Consider the following 20,257-nt stretch of genomic DNA (forward strand, 5'->3'; position numbering starts at 1 on the left):
TTTTGTAGTTTGGCTAGTATAAGTATATAAATAAATGGTAAACCAAATAATTTATATATCTTTGCTTTTAAAAGGCTTTTATCGTATATTACTATACAATGGGCCAGCCCTACATCATATATAAAATTGGTCATGTCCAAAAAAATATGTTTTGTTGTTGGCTTGGCATGTCGCTTGGCATATCTATGATCTTCTGTCTATGGTCAAAATCTATGTCAAGATCATGTCAAAACCATCAGTTGTCATCGGATGACACCTACCTGTCACTGCTGTCAGTTTCCGTATGGATGGGTTTTGTTGAATTTTTAGGACTTTACAATAAAATTCTTATTACATGTTTTTAACATAAGATTATGAGTGTAATACCTAGGATAGACGATTTGGTTCAGTCTGTTTCACTTTATACAAGACTGCCATTTATTTTTCATTTATATTTATTACCTTTCTTAATATTGTATCCAATCTGGATATATTTATGGATAGGATTATGGGGATTCTGGGATCATTACGAAGGGGGATTTGTTGGTCTTGCTATAATAGGATGTATGCAGATTCTATCGTGCTTGGCCTGTTATTGGTCAGTACATATAAATTGTTTTTTTACGTGTAAAAAGGTTAGTATTTTTTTGAATTAAGAAATATGAAATTTATTTATTTCAGTGAATATTTACTTTAAATACACCTTTATTTTTGAATAACAATTTTTAGGAGAAAGATCCGTTTAAAGCAACAATTACCAAAGTTGTTCCTACACCAAATAATGGAAGTTCAGAAATACTGTGGCTTAGGAAACTTAAGGTACTAGCTACTATATGCGTATCACACATGTAATTCGTATTTTAAAATAATAATAATTTTCAGCCACCAGATAATGATAATATGGTATATTTTATTTTCCAAAAAACAAAATACATATGGGATACTGAAAAAAAATTGTTTAGAGATATTGAGTTTCCTATACATAAGTCCTATTCGGAATATAATTCATCAAAAGGATTTCAAGAGGAAGAAGATGTTAAACAAGCCAGTATTATTTATGGAAAAAATGATTTGGAAATGGTTGTACCAGAATTCTCTGAACTATTTCTTGAAAGAGCTACAGCCCCATTTTTTGTCTTTCAAATATTTTGTGTAGCATTGTGGTGCTTAGATAAATACTGGTATTTTTCTATATTTACTCTAATTATGTTAGTCTTGTTTGAATGTACATTGGTGCAACAACAATTAAGAAACATGGCAGAAATTCGAAAAATGGGAAATAAACCATATAATATTTTGGTTTATCGTAACAGAAGGTGGAGAACTATATTTACAAATGAACTTATTCCGGGAGACATAATTTCAATAACTAGGCTGCAGAAAGATAATCTTATACCTTGTGATGTGCTATTATTAAGAGGTTCCTGTATTGTTGATGAAAGTATGTTGACTGGTGAATCTGTACCACAAATGAAAGAGGCAATTGAAACTTGTGACCCTGAAAAAATATTAGATCCTGATGCTGATGGAAAATTGCATGTATTATTCGGTTAGTCTTAATTAGTTAATTTTGCTATTTGATTAAATAAAACTTATTTTAGGTGGTACTAGGGTAGTACAACATACACCTCCTGTAAAAGCTACCAGTGGTTTACGTCCTCAAGACAATGGTTGTGTGGCATATGTACTTAGAACTGGTTTTAATACATCTCAAGGGAAATTGCTTCGAACAATTTTGTTTGGAGTGAAAAGAATTACTGCTAATAATAAGGAAACATTTGGTTTTATTTCATTTTTGTTGATATTTGCAATAGCTGCTGCCATTTATGTTTGGCAGAAAGGAATAGAAGATCCAGAAAGAAATCGTTACAAGCTTTTCCTGGAATGTACTTTAATTTTAACATCGGTGATTCCCCCCGAATTACCAATTGAATTGTCATTAGCAGTTAATACTTCTCTGTTGGCTCTAGCAAAATTGGGAGTATATTGTACAGAACCTTTTAGAATTCCATTTGCAGGAAAGATTGACATTTGTTGTTTCGATAAAACAGGCACATTGACCAGTGATAATCTGGTGGTTGAAGGAATAGCTTTGGCTGAAAAAGATTCTAAAGTAGTAACGATACAAAATGTTCCTTTGGAGACTACTCATGTTTTAGCTTCCTGCCATTCGCTAGCTCAGCTAGATGATGGACTGGTAGGAGACCCTTTAGAAAAGGCAACTATTACAGCTATCGACTGGGTTGTTACAAAAGCAGATTGTGTTTTACCTAGAAAAGGTAAATCTCCTGGATTAAAAATATTTGTGAGACACCATTTTTCATCTCAGTTAAAGAGAATGTCGGTCGTTGCTGGTTACAATCCTCATGGATCCACAGACACCATTTATATAGCTTCAGTTAAAGGAGCACCTGAAATTTTAAGAACTATGTTTACAGATGTAAGTATTTTTATCGTTAGAACGTTTATTTAGATTTAAACGTTATTTTGACATTTACGTTTGTCGAATATGGCAGCACAAAATATAATAGCCTTGATACTTGATTGATTTTTGAAGTCCGACAATCTGTAAACTCGAACTTAACCCAACTTTTTATTTTTGTATTTTCTGATTTATTAATTTTCAGGTAACGAATTTGATAGTTTTAGTTAAATTATACTTATAATACAAAGGAGTAGGCAAGATCTTGAAGTAGTAATTCTGAATTCCCTCCCGTATTATTTACAATAAGTAAATCAAAACAGCAACTGTATTCTTAATTTTCTGATAACATATTGAATAATAAATTCAACTATGCTATTGTACCATGACAGATTGTAATATTTAAGATAACATTATATTTTTAATTAATTATTATTAGACAGTTAAAGCTATGACCTAAGATGTATATGTCAACACGCGTCCTTACGTTGTGGTTAACGTAACGTTTGACATATTTGCTTACGCAGTGAAATTTGCTTGCATATGCGTGGTACTAGGGTTTCCAATTTTCGGGATCGGGATCCCGTTTTGAAATTCCGGGATCAGAACCTATAATCCCGGGATCCCGAAATTGACTCTCAGAATGAGAAATTTAATCTAAAGAAATATTTAATAAAAATGCAGCTACATATATCAAAAAGAAAATGAGTAAAGAGCTTTATTAAAATAGACTAGAGAATAGAGAAATATAAAATTTAGATATTGTCATTCTGCTTAGTATAAATAAAATATGATCATTGAAAGATTAGGCGTTCAAATATTCCAAGATTTTCGGGATCTCGGTTTGGAAACCCTATGTGGTACGTATCTTTGCGTATCTTAACATAACACATCTGGTTCCAACACCTGGCTCCCAGCATGTAAACCTACATAAGGGTGGGTTTACATGGATCCGTGTTGCGTTGTCCGCTGTAGATTTTATGCAATTTTATTGGTTTATTTCAAAAATGACAGATCTAATTTAACTATGATTGGAGTGGCGGAACAACGGACGACGCATGACGGATGCATATAAATTCACCGTTAGTGTGGGTTTACATGCATCCGTTATGCGTCGTCGGTCGTTGATTTTGTTCAATTTTATTGGTTTTCTTCAAAAATGATAGCAATACTTAAATATAATTAGAATGGGGGTACGGACGTACGGGACGACAGACGACGTATGACAGATTCGTCCGTTATACGTCGTCCGTCGACCTACATAAAATTCCACAAAGCCAACGACCAACGACATAGGACGGATGCATATAAACCCATCTTTAGTATGAAAATATTAAGCATCATAATAAACTCATTTTGGAATCTATTTAATTAAATGCTAGTTCTTAGCCAAAATCCATATGCTAATAATGCATATTAAGAGCATTTTAAGTTGTAAGGACTACTTTCTGTAATAAAATAATTGCCATTTATAATTTTCTTCATTTTGAATTCAACATTAAATTTATAAAAGTAAAACTCTTTTATAAATTTAATGTGGAATCAATGGAATAATAGATATCCATTTTCAGTTTTAAAATTAAATAAATTGTTTTGCAAAATAATTTAGAATTACAAATGTACCATTTGCGTTAAGGGCCGTCCAGACCAGATGAGCGAACAGTAACGAGCGCGAGCAAACATTTATTCAAATTCGCTCCTGATTTCTGCTGCTCTCGCGCACATGATCAGCTTCCGTCCAGACCTAGCGATTATTTTTTAGAATTACAAATGTACCATTTGCGTTAAGGGCCGTCCAGACCAGATGAGCGAACAGTAACGAGCGCGAGCAAACATTTATTCAAATTCGCTCCTGATTTCTGCTGCTCTCGCGCACATGATCAGCTTCCGTCCAGACCTAGCGATTATTTGTATGTTCGGCGTTGATCGGTGTGTGGCACTTCATGTTCATAATGTCGGAAAAAATTATTGCTCGTGCATCTCTCATTGTATTTTATAAATTGTTGAAACGTCAAAAGAGAAAACGACTGCAGAGGAGATGGTGGAACATAACTCTTTTTAAAAATCGAGTTTCTCATGGTTTTAACAATTTACTAAACAATGTTGAAACAGAAGATTCTGGAAAATTTAAGAACTTTTGTCGGATGTCACTTACAGATTTTAATACCTTATTAGATTTAATTGACATAAAAATAATGAAAAGTGATACCAATTACCGAAAAGCAATTTCACCTAGAGGAAGGCTAGCTATAACCTTACGGGTCTTGGTAATTTTTGTACTCTAAGGTGCGTATTCATTATCCGAACGAACGAATGGAATTCAGTATATTTGGACGGGGAACCGAACACATACAGTCGTTCGTTCGCTCGACCATCCGTTTCGAGTCGGCACATCAAAGGCATTCGCAAACGAATGGGTTAGGTGTTGTTCGTTCGGTTCTATAATTCGGTCCCGTCATGGTTCCGTCCATACTACTACCGAACGAACGAACAAACGTTTGTTCGTTCGTTCGGATAGTGAATACGCACCTTTACGTACGTCAAAATACTTGCTTTAACTCTTGTTTACACAACAACGCATCGGCAGACGTAACGTAGGTTTCTGCGTTACGCGTCGAGAGATACGTATACGTATTGTGCGTTGCTTTAACTGTCTAATTTCTGCGTTACGTATCAAGAGATCCGTTTAAATTTTATGTCTTGTTTTACCTGTTTATTTATATTTTTAAAAAATATAGTGTCTCTGTTATTGACAACATAATCTTTTCGAAATGTCAAAATACAGCATGGCCATGGCGTCTTCTCTACATATATAGCGGCATACGGTAATAAATGCTTAAAAAAAGTCTACCTTTTTTATATATATTTTTTTCTTTTTGGAGAAATAAATGGCTTATTATTACCATTAATACCGTATGATCGAAAAAAAAGCCGCGTCCAGTTGGCTTGGAAAATATAATTGACGACATTCCCCATATAATTTTACATATCGTCGGCTTTATAACGAAAAAGCGTATCTCGATTTTTGGCAATTTTGAGATATCAACTTTATGACATGCCCATTTTTTAGCATAGAAAATTTGCCATATCTCAATATTATACCGTTGATTGTAAGAATTTACGTCTCAAGTGCTGTACGGTGGAGACACCAAACGTTCTACGGTCAACGCATAAAACACTTGAGCGTAAAACACAACGCATAAAACACTTATCTAATTTGGCGAGCGAAGGCATATCGAAAACGGTGTGGATCTGAAAGCGACAGTGTTGCCATATTAAAATAAAAAACGTTTGACGAAAATATCTTCGGATAAAAAATCCGCGTTAAACCGAAAGATTAACCGAAACGGTTAATCGTTCGGTTAACCGTTTCTAACCAATCGAAGTCTTTAAATTCAACCAGTAAAATTAATATCGTATCATCGTATCGTCGGACAACGGATGCATGAAATCAAGCTTTAACCGCTTTAATAAAATTCATGTTTCAATAAGTTTTTTCAAATTCCATAAATTATTGCAAGTGGTGCAAATAACATATGATCGAGAAAAAACGGCGTCAGCGATGGCTATGAAATGAAGATCGCTGTTATTTTATATGTAAAATTATATGGGAAATGTCATCGTCATTTCCTAGCCAACTGGACGCCGTTTTTTTTTCGATCATACGGTACATATTTATTACCTTGTTATGCTTTTATTGTATATTTGATACCAATTAAACTTTTAGTTACGTAATCGAGGGCGCGATTTTTAAATTCATTGTTGCCACACATTTATTTATTTATTTCCTGACATTGTCATTCGTTTTGACACTTTAGTTTTGTATCACGAGTTTTTGGTTTAAATAAATAGTGTCAAGATACTTTAAGCTTAAAAATGTTTACTAGCGTCGAACATTGTTCTTTTTAGAACCTCTTTTAGTGCGAAGTACAAGATAGCTTAATAGCTACTGCAAAAAACTCATCGCAACCTTATTAGTATATTTCAAACTGGAAAGCGGTAGTAATGACCCTTTATGTCCCGTAAGTGATGTTAAGGAGGTGAGTTTTGTTGATGCAAATAATAACTATTTAAATATTTATAATTAATTTATTTTTGTTTCCTAAAATATTTTGATTAAAAAAAAAGTAAACGTGTGCAACGCTGTGCCGGTCAAGGTTAATCACGTGACTAAAAGTTTATTTGATATGAAATATATAACTGTTAATATACATACATTGAAAAATGTATGATTGAAAAAAAAACGGCGGCACAGACAGCTGGGGAATGATAATATTGGAGAGGTCAATCTCTAGATTACGTCATTTACTAAAAATTAACATAAAACTTGTCAAAAATTAACACTAAACATAGAGAGATTAAAAAGGGATAGACCGTTTCCAGACACGAATTTATTTCCAAAAAATGATTGTTCTTGAATTTTAAACTACGCGATTTAAAAATAATTTTTACTAATAATTTTTACTCTATTATCGGTTGTCATTCCTCGGCCGTCTTTGAGGTCGTTTTATTTCGATCGTATTGTAGTATCAACCTATCTATTTTAGCTTCCTCCCAAGTATGACGAAGTATACCTGGAACTATCCAGACGAGGAGCTAGAGTTTTGGCTCTGGGTTATAAATCATTTGGAAAATTATCGAGTCAGGAAGTTCGTGACTTATCTCGAGAAGATGTCGAACAGAATCTTGATTTTGCCGGTTTTGTCATCATCTCCTGTCCGTTAAAGAGCGATTCAAAACATGCTATTAGAGAAATTCAAAATGCATCGCATAAAGTTGTCATGATAACCGGCGATAATCCTTTGACGGCTTGTCACGTGGCAGGCGAACTGAAGTTCACGTCCAAGTCTATAGCCATACTTACTGAAGGTTAGAGCTAACATTGTATATTAAATAATTGTCAATTAACTACGACGTTCAGGACCGCGTTAAGGTGAATTGGTACCCTAGGCAGCATTTATTTTACCGCCTCCTGCAACTAATCAAAATTCAAGTAAAATTTGTTATACCGAATATTGTCTTACGTTTGTCTAATTTATACATTAGTTATGGTACCACAAAATAGCGTTGAATGCTTTTTGATTTCTAACAGTAGGTATTGTATAAAGATTTTTTTAAAGAACCGAATATGTTTTGAGTTTACATTTCTATTTTTATTGTTTACAATTTGAATTTAAAATTCTTCTTAATCTTCAATCATATGGTCGCCTTCCACACAAAGTCTCGTAACTCACATTTTGAAAAATTTACTGTTAAAGGTACATTCAGGCTGAGAGCGTCGAGCGTCGCGTCCGCCCCATTGAACTCGAACCCCGACGCTCAGCGGATGCTAGCGCAACGCCAAACGCGACGCTGTCTGCGTGAACGGTCTAATTTAAGTTAAGTGAATTGATTCCATTTCGACACGCGGACGCTTTCAGCCTGAATGTACCTTAAGCAAAAAAACGTCTTTTAGTGTGATCTAACAGTCCCCACAGTATCGTAGCTGTAACGACAAAAGCTCTTATGCTGTTAGCAGACAATAGACAATATAAATGGCATATCTAACAAGAGTTAATTTTTAGATCACACTGAAAGACTTTTTTCAGTCTACTGTAAGGTGTCCAAAATATCAGTTACGACACTTTGTGTGGAAGGCGACAATATACCGGGTGCGTGTCAAAAGTGTCTCACCTCTATAACTTTTTTATTTTTTTCAAATAAACAAACGAGATTTGGTATGTTAGTATATGACATTAATTAGGATTGATTGACGTATTCAATTCTTTTTGCTACTACAACTTTTGATTTTTTGACACTCTCTGTATTTTTTTACTTTATTCGATACAAAATTACACTCTGAATATAATGACATATCATATGTCAACTTTTGACATTTTTGCTTAAAACAAAATTGTATTTAAAATTTCAATCTAGAGTGCCAGGGCTGTGTTAAAAACACTAATTTTTAATCAAGGAGCCTTGGAAAAATAGATTTCATCGTCTAATGTTTTTAGTGTCTTGTCCTGACCGATTAAAAGATGGCGAAATCATATTTTTAATCATATCTGATTTTTTTCAATTGGAGCGAGGGTGGCTCATTAGCATATTTGGAAAAAACATTTTTTGCGAATAATTTGGTACCATAATTTGGTATTTCGAGTCAAAATGTCGTTATGAATCGCATATTGCAATTTCAAATAAAACGTATTCGAAAAAGCCAAAAGTTGACATATGATATGTCACTCTATTCAGAGTGCCATTTTCTATCGAATAAAGAAACAAAATATGATTTTATCCATTTACAGTTTTCCTTTTGTAAAATTTTTTAGATACGCCTGTGTTCTGCAATGTCCATATATGTTTTATTTGTAATTTTATGACGTAAATTTTTTTTGAATTGAATTGTATTGTATGACTTTTTTTTTATTATTTGTATATTTGTTTTTTGTGCTTTTTTGTTTTGTGAATGCTTTGTCGATGAAGCTGTTTTGGCTTTTTGTAATAATGCAATAAAGCGTTGTTTTTTTTTAAATACCGAGGGTGCCATTTAAAAATCATAAGTTGTAGTCTTTTCCGGTGAAACAGGAAGTCGAAGAAAGAAAAGAAGTCGACCGAAAATAATTGAATACGTCAATCAATCCTAATTTATGTCATATACTAACATACCAAATCTCTTTCTTTTATCTGAAAAAAAGTTATAGGGGTTAGCCGCTTTTGAGACGCACCCCGGCATACCGAACTTGAAAATAGCAACTCTGCATTTCTTGGCGTCTCTGACTGTAAAAACCCTTATGTCAAAACCTGATATGAACATGACGTTCCTGAACTATGTAATTTGATAGAATAAGAATTCGATTATGTCCTTTACAAGGTAATTGTTCGGTGGCAAAAATCAATATATTTTTTGACATATCGGGTTCTACCTTTACCACAGATCTATGTTACCCATTAAAATATAGACCACCGATTTACAATGTCCAGGCCTGTATAACCTATTAATAATCTTCTATTATAACAGACCAATCACTGAAATTTGTATGGGAGGACGTTCATCAGACTGAAAGAATTCCAATTGATGCCAAAGACCGCGACATTCTTGCAAAATACGACCTATGTATAACGGGCGATGGCTTAACTTACCTTCAGCGGAATCATCCCACTTTACTGCGAGGTATTCTACCACACGTCGCCATTTTCGCTCGTTTTGCGCCAAAGCAAAAAGAATTCGTCGTCACGCAGCTGAAAAGCTTAGGGTTTACGACACTGATGTGCGGCGACGGTACGAATGACGTAGGCGCGCTAAAGCACGCAGATGTGGGCGTGGCGATATTGGCACACGCGCCCGAACGCGCATCTGGCCAAGCAGATAAAGATAAGGAGAAGGAAAAGGAGCGCGAACGGCGTCAGAAAGACGAGCGAGAAAGACTGGTGGCTCGTAGCTCTAGACCCAATCAGGTGCGGCCAATTATTGAACAGAGGGACCGGCTGCAAAATAGGGTTAACAAACTTAAGAAAGAATTGGAAGAAGAAGATCAGCCTCAAGTAGTAAAATTGGGAGATGCGAGTATTGCCTCGCCTTTTACAAGCAAATTGTCATCTATTATGTGTAGTAAGTACAAAAATTTATTAATAAGTTACACTGATTATATTTGAATTCTATGTAAAGGGTTGTGTTTTTTTATATTTAAGTTTTTTACTACACACACACATTTTCTAAGCGATTAATTAATATATAATTGACATGTTTTTTTGTCTAATGTAGTTTTACCTGCTTCTACTTAACATAATCATAATTACTAACCAGGGAACAGTAATAATATAGTGACTCTTTATGGTATTTATTGACACTAACACAAAAAATACTTATGGAAATATCGTTACGACAAACAAAACAACAACAGAAAGGTTTGTTACAGGTTCTCTAAGCTACTGTGTATATCAATTATATTTTTAAAATATGCCTTATTATATGTGTATGTGCATATGTTACGGTTAAAGTTCGATGTCCGATTAATGTCGACATTAACATGTTAATGTTTGGGTTAGGTTATGTTTTTGGTGGATTTATTGTGTGTTATTCTCGAGATTAACCGGGTAATGTCGACATTAACCGGACATCGGACCTTAACCGTAACATATACATTGTTTGGAAGTCAGAGTTTTTTCAAGTTCATCTTGGTTGTACCACCCTTGTATACATTATAAATACAGAATGACACAGTGTGACAGTGTACCAAAAAATGTCCATGTTCCTGTTTAAGATTTTCAGTGTCTATATATACAAGGTGAATGAATGGCCGTCTTATACTAAAGTTGTAGTTTTTTCTATGTGCGAATCCTGTATATTTTTGTTCGTTGGATTTTCTATAAAATTTATGTGTAGGAGGGGGCTTAATCACCGCGACATTACAGATCTATTGTATCTCCTTTTCTTGAATTATAACTCATCACAAAGTCTCAGGGCTTTGACAAAAACCAGAGACGGTTTTACAGAGGTTAGTTCTTCATCTCCAATATCAGTAATACCAAAGTTTATAGGACGAATGTTTGTCGTTTCGGCGCACTCAGTGATGAGGTATTCTGGCGTTTCGCCATTTTTCCTACTACATACATACATACATACAGCCGTTACTCGCTGACGAGTATTCGACACACATAAAGAAGCTGGTCACGCAAGGCGTTTTCTTTCGTGAGCTTTTCTGTGGCTGAAAAGCCCGATACGTGATGTTATCTGCCTACCGCACTTCGGACATTCAAAAATCTCATTGCTTTGTTGCCTCTTTACTTTTTGTTTGTCGCTGTTAACTGAGTTTACAACTCTTCTCCATTGAGTTCTATTGTGCGCTGCTTTTTCCCACTCATTCTGCATGTTAATCCCCTTTAAGTTTTCGTGGAAAATGTACTTGTACCTTTTCAGTTGTCCACCCGGCCTCCTCTTACCGTCTACAAGCTCACCGTAAAGCAGAGATTTTGGTATGCGGTTTTTTTGCATTCTGCATACGTGACCAGCCCATCTTAAGCGGGATTTTGTAACCATGACTCCAATACTCTCGCAGTTAGCTTTTTCAGGGACCGATACGTTCGAGACATGATGGAACCACCGGATTCTTAAGAGTTGTCTAAGGTGTCTCGGTTGCAACTTGTTTAATGCGTTCATGTGTCGGCGGTACGGCACCCAGGTTTCACTCCCATATAACATGGTGGGGATTATAATTGCTCGGTACACTGCAAGTTTTGTTTTTGTACTCAAGTCATGATTGTAGAAAACTCTGTCTTTTAATTTCCAGAATGCTCTTGAGGTGCTACTAATCCTGTGCTGAATTTCAGAATCAATATTGGCCTTTTCAAAAATCAAACTGCCAAGGTGAATTCCGCCACATATTCCAATAGTTCTCCGATTTTTATAGCATTGTTGTGATCTTCAGGGGGAGTGCACATGATTTTAGTTTTGTCGAAGTTTAGCTTAAGGCCCAAAGCCTCGTATGCCCAGTCTTCAACATTTCTTGTAATTGTTGTACCGTGTTTGCAACTAGAGCGCAGTCGTCAGCGTATTGAAGTTATGTGATGAATTTTGTACGTGTTTTTGCCCTGAGTCTTTTTATGTTGAACAGACCGCCGTCGTATCTGTATCTAATGCCCAATCCTCTCTCCTGCAGTTTGCTGTCCACTATAATGGAGAGTGCTGCCATGAATATGTTGAATAGGAGAGGCGCTAAGACACATCCATGCCTAACTCCTGTATTTGTTAGGAATGGGTCGCTCAGTGATCCATGATGTGACACTCTTGACTTGTTGTTATGGACGCTTTTACACACTGTAAGAAATTTGTTGGGTACTCCGAACTTTTTCATAATTGCCCAAAGCGCATCTCTGTTCACAGAGTCGAAGGCTTTTGTTAGATCGATGAATGCAACATAAAGTTTAGACTGCTGCTCTTTTACTTTTTCCTGTAGTTGACGGATGGAAAATATGGAATCGACGATGCCGCGGTTGGTACGAAAACCCGTTTGCGATTCTGGAAGGATTTTTTCTATATATGGGTGCAGGCTGTTTGACATTATTTTTGCAAGAATTTTTCCGCCGATGGCCAATAGTGAAATTCCCGGGTAATTTCCGCAGTCTGATGCACTTCCTTTGTTCTTAAATATATTCACTATATTCGCGTTGCGAAAGTCCTGAGGTACCTCTCCGCTGTTCCATACGCCATCGAAGAGAGCCTTAAGATGACCAATAAGTTCTTTACTTGCACACTTATAGATTTCCGCCGGAATCGCGTCACAGCCAGCTGATTTGTTGTTTTTAAGCTGTTTTATGGAGGTCTTTACTTCCTGTTCTGTTATTGGGATGTCTAATACATCGAAGCTGTTATACTGAGGTATTGTGTTTAGTGCTTCTATATTGGGGTTGTTTTTTTTTTCTTTTATTTTTCCTACTGAATCTACATTGGCCGTTGTTTCTTAGCTTCAATCTACTGAGGTGTTGATTGAGGAGACAGTGTCCTGTTAAAAGCCCGTGAGAATCCGATGATTGTTCTTACATAAATCAAGGAAAATCTTTGATTTTTCTCGGTCTTAAGTTCTGAGTAATTTATTCCAGTGTCTTGCATCTTCCAGATTCTTGAGTTCCGCTTTAAGTTGGTTTCCACTTGGGAAGCAGAACGGTTCTGATCCACTTGTGGAGCGTTCACTCCTTTTCTAGATAGATCATTTGTTTTTTCATTGCCTTCTATTCCTTGGTGGGCTGGCGCCCAGAGTAAGGGGACTTTATTATCTTTGCCTAATTTGTTCTTCTCTAGGCGTTCTTCAACCAACTTAGATGGATTTTTGAGCATCACTAAAGACAAGTTCTGAAAATGTGTTGTTAGAAATACAGTTTTTTTCTAATATACCGGGTGCGTCTTAAATGCGGCTAACCCCCATAACTTTTTTTATTTTTTTAGATAAAAAAACGAGTTTTGGTTTGTATGTATGTATATAATATAAATTAGGATTGATTTTGGTCACTTCTTGTTTCACCGGAAATGACTACAAATGTTGATTTTTAAATGACACCCCCGGTATGTTTTTACATTATTCGATAGAAAATGACACTCTGAATAGAATGACATATTATATGTCAATTTTTGATATTTTCGCATATGATTTGGTTGGAATTGTAACATGTGGTTCATAATGACAGTTTGACTCGAAATACCAAGTGTGTGATACCAAATTATTCGTAAAAAAATGCTTTTTCCAAATATGCTAATGAGCCACTCTTGTTCCATTTGAAAAAATGAGATATGATTAAAAATACGATTTGGGCATCTTATAACGGGCCCGGACAAAACACGAAAATCATTAGATGCTCAAATCTATTTTTCAAAGGCTCCTTGATTAAAAATTAGTGTTTTAACACATCCATGGTACTCTAGGTTTAAGTTTAAAATACGAATTTTTTTTAAAGCTAAAATGTCAAAAGGTGACATACGATATGTCATTCTATTCAGAGTCATTTTCTATCGAATAAAGTAAAAATATACCAGGGGTGCCATTTAAAAATCCAAAGTTGTAGTCATTTCCGGTAAAACAGGAAGTGACCAAAAACAATTGAATACGTCTATGAATTCTAATTTATGTCATATACTAACATCCCAAATTTTGTTTTTTTATCTAAGAAAATAAACAAAGTTATAGGGGTGAGCCACTTTTGAGACGCACCCGGTATACATATTTTATTATTGTTTAATATAGAGTATATAATTTTTTATGTTGTTTTTAGTTTGCCATATCATAAAGCAGGGACGATGCACTTTGGTAACAACATTACAAATGTTTAAAATCCTAGCTTTAAACGCCTTAATATTGGCCTATACACAATCAGTTCTCTATCTGGATGGAATTAAACTTAGAGATACGCAAGCTACCTTACAAGGCTTTCTATTAGCAGCTTGTTTTTTATTTATATCTAGATCAAAGGTGAACAAATATTTACAAATATTTCTGTTTTGAAATAATTTTAAAGAAAATATTTTCAGCCATTGAAGACTTTATCGAAACAAAGACCATTGCCAAACATTTTTAATTTCTATACGATTTCTACAGTGCTGTTGCAATTTATGGTACACTTTGTATGCCTTATATATTTGGTGCAAGCGGCTAAAGCTAGAACCCCAGTGTAAGTATTTTCATTTAATCAGTTTTTTACTGTTAGTAACTGTTAGCTGTACTAAAAGAATGTATTTTACCTTTTATTGATTATGCAATAAGTTATAGTAAGTTTTAACGAAACTTATTCCATCATCATATTGGACTTTATATCAGCTAATATTTAAATAAAGTATGAAGAGATCAATGCCTTCTTCAGCTTAGCTGATTCTATACAGTGTGATTCACGGTCTTAATTGGTTAGACTTTTATGGAGAACTGTTTAAAGTTTTTACGAAAATTTTGTTTTTTGCCATAAAGGCATCATCGGTCTAAATTATTTTCAACATTACAGTGTTGCCGCTTCATACTAAAAGTTATAGCATATTTGTTACTTTAAATTGAAACCCGGTATATTATTACATTTTTTAAAATACTTTTATATCTCATAATTTTTCTATTTTATTGACCTATATACAGGGTGTCCCAATATTCCGTGGACATAGAACTACTATGTATTGTTGGAATCAAAATTAGTTCATTGGACACAATTTACCTCCATACAAAAGTGCTTCGTTTGTCCTTTAGAGGGCATCAAACTTTAAAAAAATAAACACATTTTCCAGATATTTTAAGACCCGTTATTCCGATTTGAATGAGATTTGTGGGTGTCTATGTTTTGCAAAGTGCTTTAACATTTGACTTTCACAAAAATGAAGAAAAAGTATTATTATATGAATTACATATAATAATACTTTTTTACTACTACTTTTTACCTACTACTTTTTACCTACATAAATTTTAGTATATACCAAAAATCTCATTCAACTCGGAATAACGGTTTTTAAAATATCTGGAAAAAATTGTTAATTTTTTAAAGTTTGATGCTTTCTAGCGGACAAACGAGGTATTTTTGTATAGGGGTAAATTGTGTCCAATGAACTTATTTTGCTTCCAAAAATACGTAGTAGTTCTATCTCCGCGGAATATTGGGACACTCTGTATATCTCTAATAGTTTTCGAAATGAAAAATAAATTATGTGTAAAACTGACAAAACATGATCTTGAATAAGCATTGGTTAAATCGTAGATTCGGCATATTGAAGGCTGAAATTTGGTTTATAAGTTAAGGGAAGTAGCACAGAATATCTAGCTACGCAACAGAAAAATATTCGAAATGAAAGAGCTAAAATTGCACAAATAAAATACTAGATGGCGCGAGAATATCATAATCAGAATATAATTGGAAATTTTGAAGTTTAGGTTTTAGATCGATGGCCTTGAAGCTCGCCTAAACATGCACAGTTGCCAGATTCAAAAAGACCTTTAATTGGCATCCCATTCTTTTTCTGGTGTATAATAGTTTCTTTCTATTCTTCTTTTCTTGTCAGACACAGTTATGTTAATTATTCGTTTGGCTTTTAAAAAATATACTCAAAAAATACATTTTTAATATACACTACTTTATATTGTTAACTAAGAAAATAGGTACCTTTTATTAATGTCAAATATGAGTTCAATCGAACGTCAGGAAGTGGTATCATAATATGGTACGATAGAAGGTACCACTTTATATGCATCATAGTTCTATCATATTACAATGTCACCGAAGATACGTAGTATACCAAGTTTAAGCCCAATCGAACGCCATGTACGTAATATGGTACTATATTATGGTACCACTTGATATAGTTCATGGTATCATAATATTGCAATATGTCATCAAAAATACGAAATTGCCTATATATCAAATCTGAGCTCAATCGAACGTCAAGAAGTGGTATCATAATATGGTACTATATAGAAGGTACCACTTTACATGCATCATATTACAATTACAATGTTACCGAATATACGTAGTATACCAAGTTTAAGCTCATTCGAACGCCATGTATGTAGTATGGTACGATATTATGGTACCACTTGATATGCTTCATGGTACCATAATATTGCAATATCATCAAAAATACGCAAGTATATATCAAATATCAATCGAACATCAAGGAGTGGTAACATAATATAGTACTATAGAAGGTACCACTTCATATACTCCATGGTACCACAAAATTACAATGTCACCGAAGATACGTAGTATACCAAGTTTAAGCCCTATATCGACCTCCATGCATCTAATATGGTACTATATTATGGTATGGTACCACTTGATATGCTTCATGGCTTCATGGTACCATAATATTGCAGTGTCATCAAAAATAAGCAAGTATATATCAAATACGAGCACAATCGAACGTCAGGAAGTGGTATCATAATGTAGTACTATAGAAGGTACCACTTTATATGCTCCATGGTACCATAATATTACAGTGTTACTAAAGATAAGTAGAATACCAAGTTTAAGCTCAATCGAACGCCATGTATCGTTATATGGTACTATATTATGGTATACTATTTCCCATATAAAATGATAGCGATCTTCATTTCATACCCATCGCTAACGCTGTTTTTCCCCGATCATACGGTATAAAGTATGAACACAAAAAACCGCATTTTTAAATAAGAGCGATATTTTGCTCGAGTGATCACTCGTTTATTGCAATCGCTTGATACTCGAGTACTCGATTATTGAAATTAATCGGGTTTTCCCATCACTAGTTAAAACAGAAGATTTTAGAAAAAAAATGAGTTTAATTTTTTTCATATTGTTCCACCACAAAATTCTAAAAAAATTCTGAGTGTCAAAGAATATAAAAGACATTTTCTGACGATTTTTAGTGAATGACATATTTCACAAGGGTTAAAAAAATGACGATTTTAATTTTCTTTCCTCCGTTAAAAATCGGCTTTTCGTTTAAGAATCATGATCATATAATTTTTTCATGTCTCAAACTTTTAAGAATTAGAAAAAAATCATCATTAATTAATTTTGAATTTTACTATAAAAATAAAAATAAAATTGAAAAAACAGTTTTTTTTAAATCTCGAAAACCGTTTGAGTTAAAGAGCTAAAAATTTAAGTGAATTATTTTGATTCGACACCAAATCGATCCCTTGAGTGCGAGTCAAAAAAGCGGCGGGGGCAGATTTCCCATATTTATCTGGCTATACCCTTTTCAAAAAAATTCTATCGCCGGTTCTCCATAAACGTCTAACATACGACCGCTGTGAATCATCCTTTATAGCCTTATTGATAATCCTCTCTGTGACACTTGATTTATTACATTATTCCTTTTTAGAGAAGAACCTAAATTAAATGCTACAGAACCAGTTCAGAAATTAACACCGGAAGAAGAAGATGAACTGTTTCAACCTAATATTATAAACAGTACTGTTTATATTATTTCAATGGCTTTGCAAATAGCTACATTTGCAATAAATTACAGGGTAAGTCTTATAGCCCTCTTTCATATAATTTCTATAGAGTATTATGAGTAATAGGATTTTTATGTCTCTTAGGGTAATCCATATATGGAGAGTCTGCTTCAGAATAAGGCACTGTTGTACAGTATTCTTGGCTCAAGTTCCGTTGTTTTAGCGCTTACTTTGGGCATCATGCCTGATCTTTCAGCTCAGTTTGAAATCATAGAATTTCCAGAAGACGTAAGTAGATAATCCAAAATTTATTATCAGTTAGTTTACTCAAAATTATCATGTCAAAATACAACAAATTATTTTTTTCTTTCAGTTTAAATACGTTCTACTTCTAGTATTATTTGCCGACTTCTTATTTTCATTCTTAGTGGACAGGGTTTGTTTGTGGATATGTGGTGAAGGAAAGTCAAGAATATCGTAGTAATTGCTTCAAGTTTTGAGTTTTAATTCAAAATAAGAAAATAGAATTTCATTCCAAATGAACTACTTTAAATTAGACTTGTGAAGTATTTTAAGTAAATATGTAAAGAAGGATTAATAAAGTTTTGTTAAATAATCGATTAATAAGTTTAATATTTTCTATTAACGTATTTTTTAATATTCATTTCTACAAACTTCCGGGAATATCGTCACTGAATCAAAAAATAATATCGTTGATTGAAGAAATAAGATGTGCAATCTTATGGCTGATTTCCTAGCACAAAAAAAGTCCGAGATGTAGTTGGCGTTACCGGCAGCGTATCCGAGATTTAGTTTAGCTCTGCGCCGCTGCGCGCTGAGAGGCGTTGACAGCGCAGCGGATAAAGAATACTGTACCGTAGTTCTGCTTTCAGTCGACAAGTGAACAGAGTAGGTGGTTGCCGGAGACTGTTGATACAACTACGGATTAATCCTTAGATTTACGAATTTCAGGTACGGTACGTTAATAATACGGATTTTCTGTCATTAAAATCTAAGAGTTTCCATCGTATGATGGGCCCATAGAACATAGCCAGGCGATGGATATAAATATAATATATACATATTATAATAAAGAAATACGGTTAAACCTAATTTTAATCAAGATACATTGCTTTTTGTTTCATCTACTCTTTTACATGAAATAAAAATACTGAAGGACAGGAATATTTTGTTATATTTAGAATATTTATTTTTGTTGTTTATTTTATCCCAACTAGCATTTATAGTGGCAGATACGTAACTGCTACTATCAAAGCCACTACAAAGTGGGCGGTGTCCATCGGCGGCTACGTCGTATATTCGTAGCTGCTAAGTAACTGCGACCAAAATGGGGAAAGATTTTGAGTAGCCGGGTAGTGTCTTGGGTAGTTTTTGCCACTAATAGAGTTAGACTAGTAAAATACTTTATAATTCCATATGCTTCCACAAAGTACTGGGAACAATAACATATTAGGCCAACCTTACCCGTTTGGACCTTTAAAATCTTCGGGTTGATAAAGTGACAATTGTAGCTATCCAAAGGCGACTTTATAGAAACAATACCTTTTTTGGAACTACATGGTCAAGGATTCTTTGGAACCATAAAGTGATTTTTTCGAAGAAAGTTCCCTGCGCCACCATATTGCCACACTTAATTGGTGCGTTATGCTACACCGATCGCGACGGTGGCGACTATATATTCCATTGGTGCCACTATAACGTTCCGCCTTGTCCTTTGAAGTCATTTTTTACTTATTGTGCATTTTCTATTATCAGTGTTTCTATATTATTCAGAAATACATGAGATATAGAGTATTTTAACGCCCACTCTTTTAGCTCTTGTTTTATATTGTTGTTGGTTCTTAAATTAGTTCTCCTCTGATATTCAGTTTCAGATGAACTAACACTACACTCATCTACAGAAACATCTTCAAAAATGTCTTAGTCACTACCTGATTTATGATGTTCATCAGTAGGATTATAGAAAGATGTAGTTTTTGTTCCTGATGTTGATGCATCGGCTCGCAGTGATTCCTTTTGTTTAATTCTTCGGTAGAAAGTACTAGAATAACTAAATTTCTTTTTATTCACCATAGGGATTTTACAAAATTTTAATAAAGCTTAAAAGGAAGTAAAAGAAAACGCTAAAACAGAGCAGCACACGATTTAATTCTGAGGCAATTTCATTTATTAGGGTATATTAAGTTACGGTCACTATAAAGTAGCCGTTTTTGACCCCCGTCACTTTTTAGTGGCAATGGATGAGCGACGGCTACTTTATATTGACCTAGGAAGGTAGCAGTAGCCATTTTGCTACTTTCAGTGCTACTATAAATTAGAAGTAACTAAGTGTCGTGGCCGCGACTACCCCGTAACTTAAATTGTTACTATAAAGTAACAAAAAATTAATGGAGGCATTATGGTAGCACTTGTTAGTAACCCCTACTTTGAAAAGTTACTATAAAGTTTTTGGTATTTT

The 20,257-nt window shown here is 34.3% G+C and overlaps 1 protein-coding gene across 1 annotated transcript; it reads left to right on the forward strand.

The window, feature by feature from the left end:
* Positions 1–237: 237 nt before the first annotated feature.
* Positions 238–18,398, forward strand: LOC115879658 (manganese-transporting ATPase 13A1). The gene is made up of 11 exons (XM_030896572.1): positions 238–614; positions 709–798; positions 862–1,528; positions 1,581–2,419; positions 6,949–7,270; positions 9,402–9,992; positions 14,144–14,340; positions 14,400–14,539; positions 17,703–17,850; positions 17,923–18,066; positions 18,152–18,398. The coding sequence occupies exons 1-11, from the start codon at positions 354–356 to the stop codon at positions 18,257–18,259; spliced, it is 3,507 nt and encodes a 1,168-aa protein (XP_030752432.1). The 5' UTR covers positions 238–353; the 3' UTR covers positions 18,260–18,398.
* Positions 18,399–20,257: the final 1,859 nt, after the last annotated feature.

Source organism: Sitophilus oryzae, unplaced genomic scaffold (genome assembly GCF_002938485.1).
Source record: "Sitophilus oryzae breed Bouriz unplaced genomic scaffold, Soryzae_2.0 scaffold_1583_pilon_pilon, whole genome shotgun sequence".
NCBI classification, from domain to species: Eukaryota; Metazoa; Arthropoda; class Insecta; order Coleoptera; family Curculionidae; genus Sitophilus; species Sitophilus oryzae.

Coding starts and splice junctions, on each gene's coding strand:
- LOC115879658 (XM_030896572.1), top strand. CDS start 354: ATGAGTGTAATACCTAGGATAGACGATTTGGTTCAGTCTGTTTCACTT. Junction 7,271..9,401: donor TATAGCCATACTTACTGAAG/GTTAGAGCTAAC, acceptor CTATTATAACAG/ACCAATCACTGAAATTTGTA. Junction 17,851..17,922: donor CATTTGCAATAAATTACAGG/GTAAGTCTTATA, acceptor TATGTCTCTTAG/GGTAATCCATATATGGAGAG.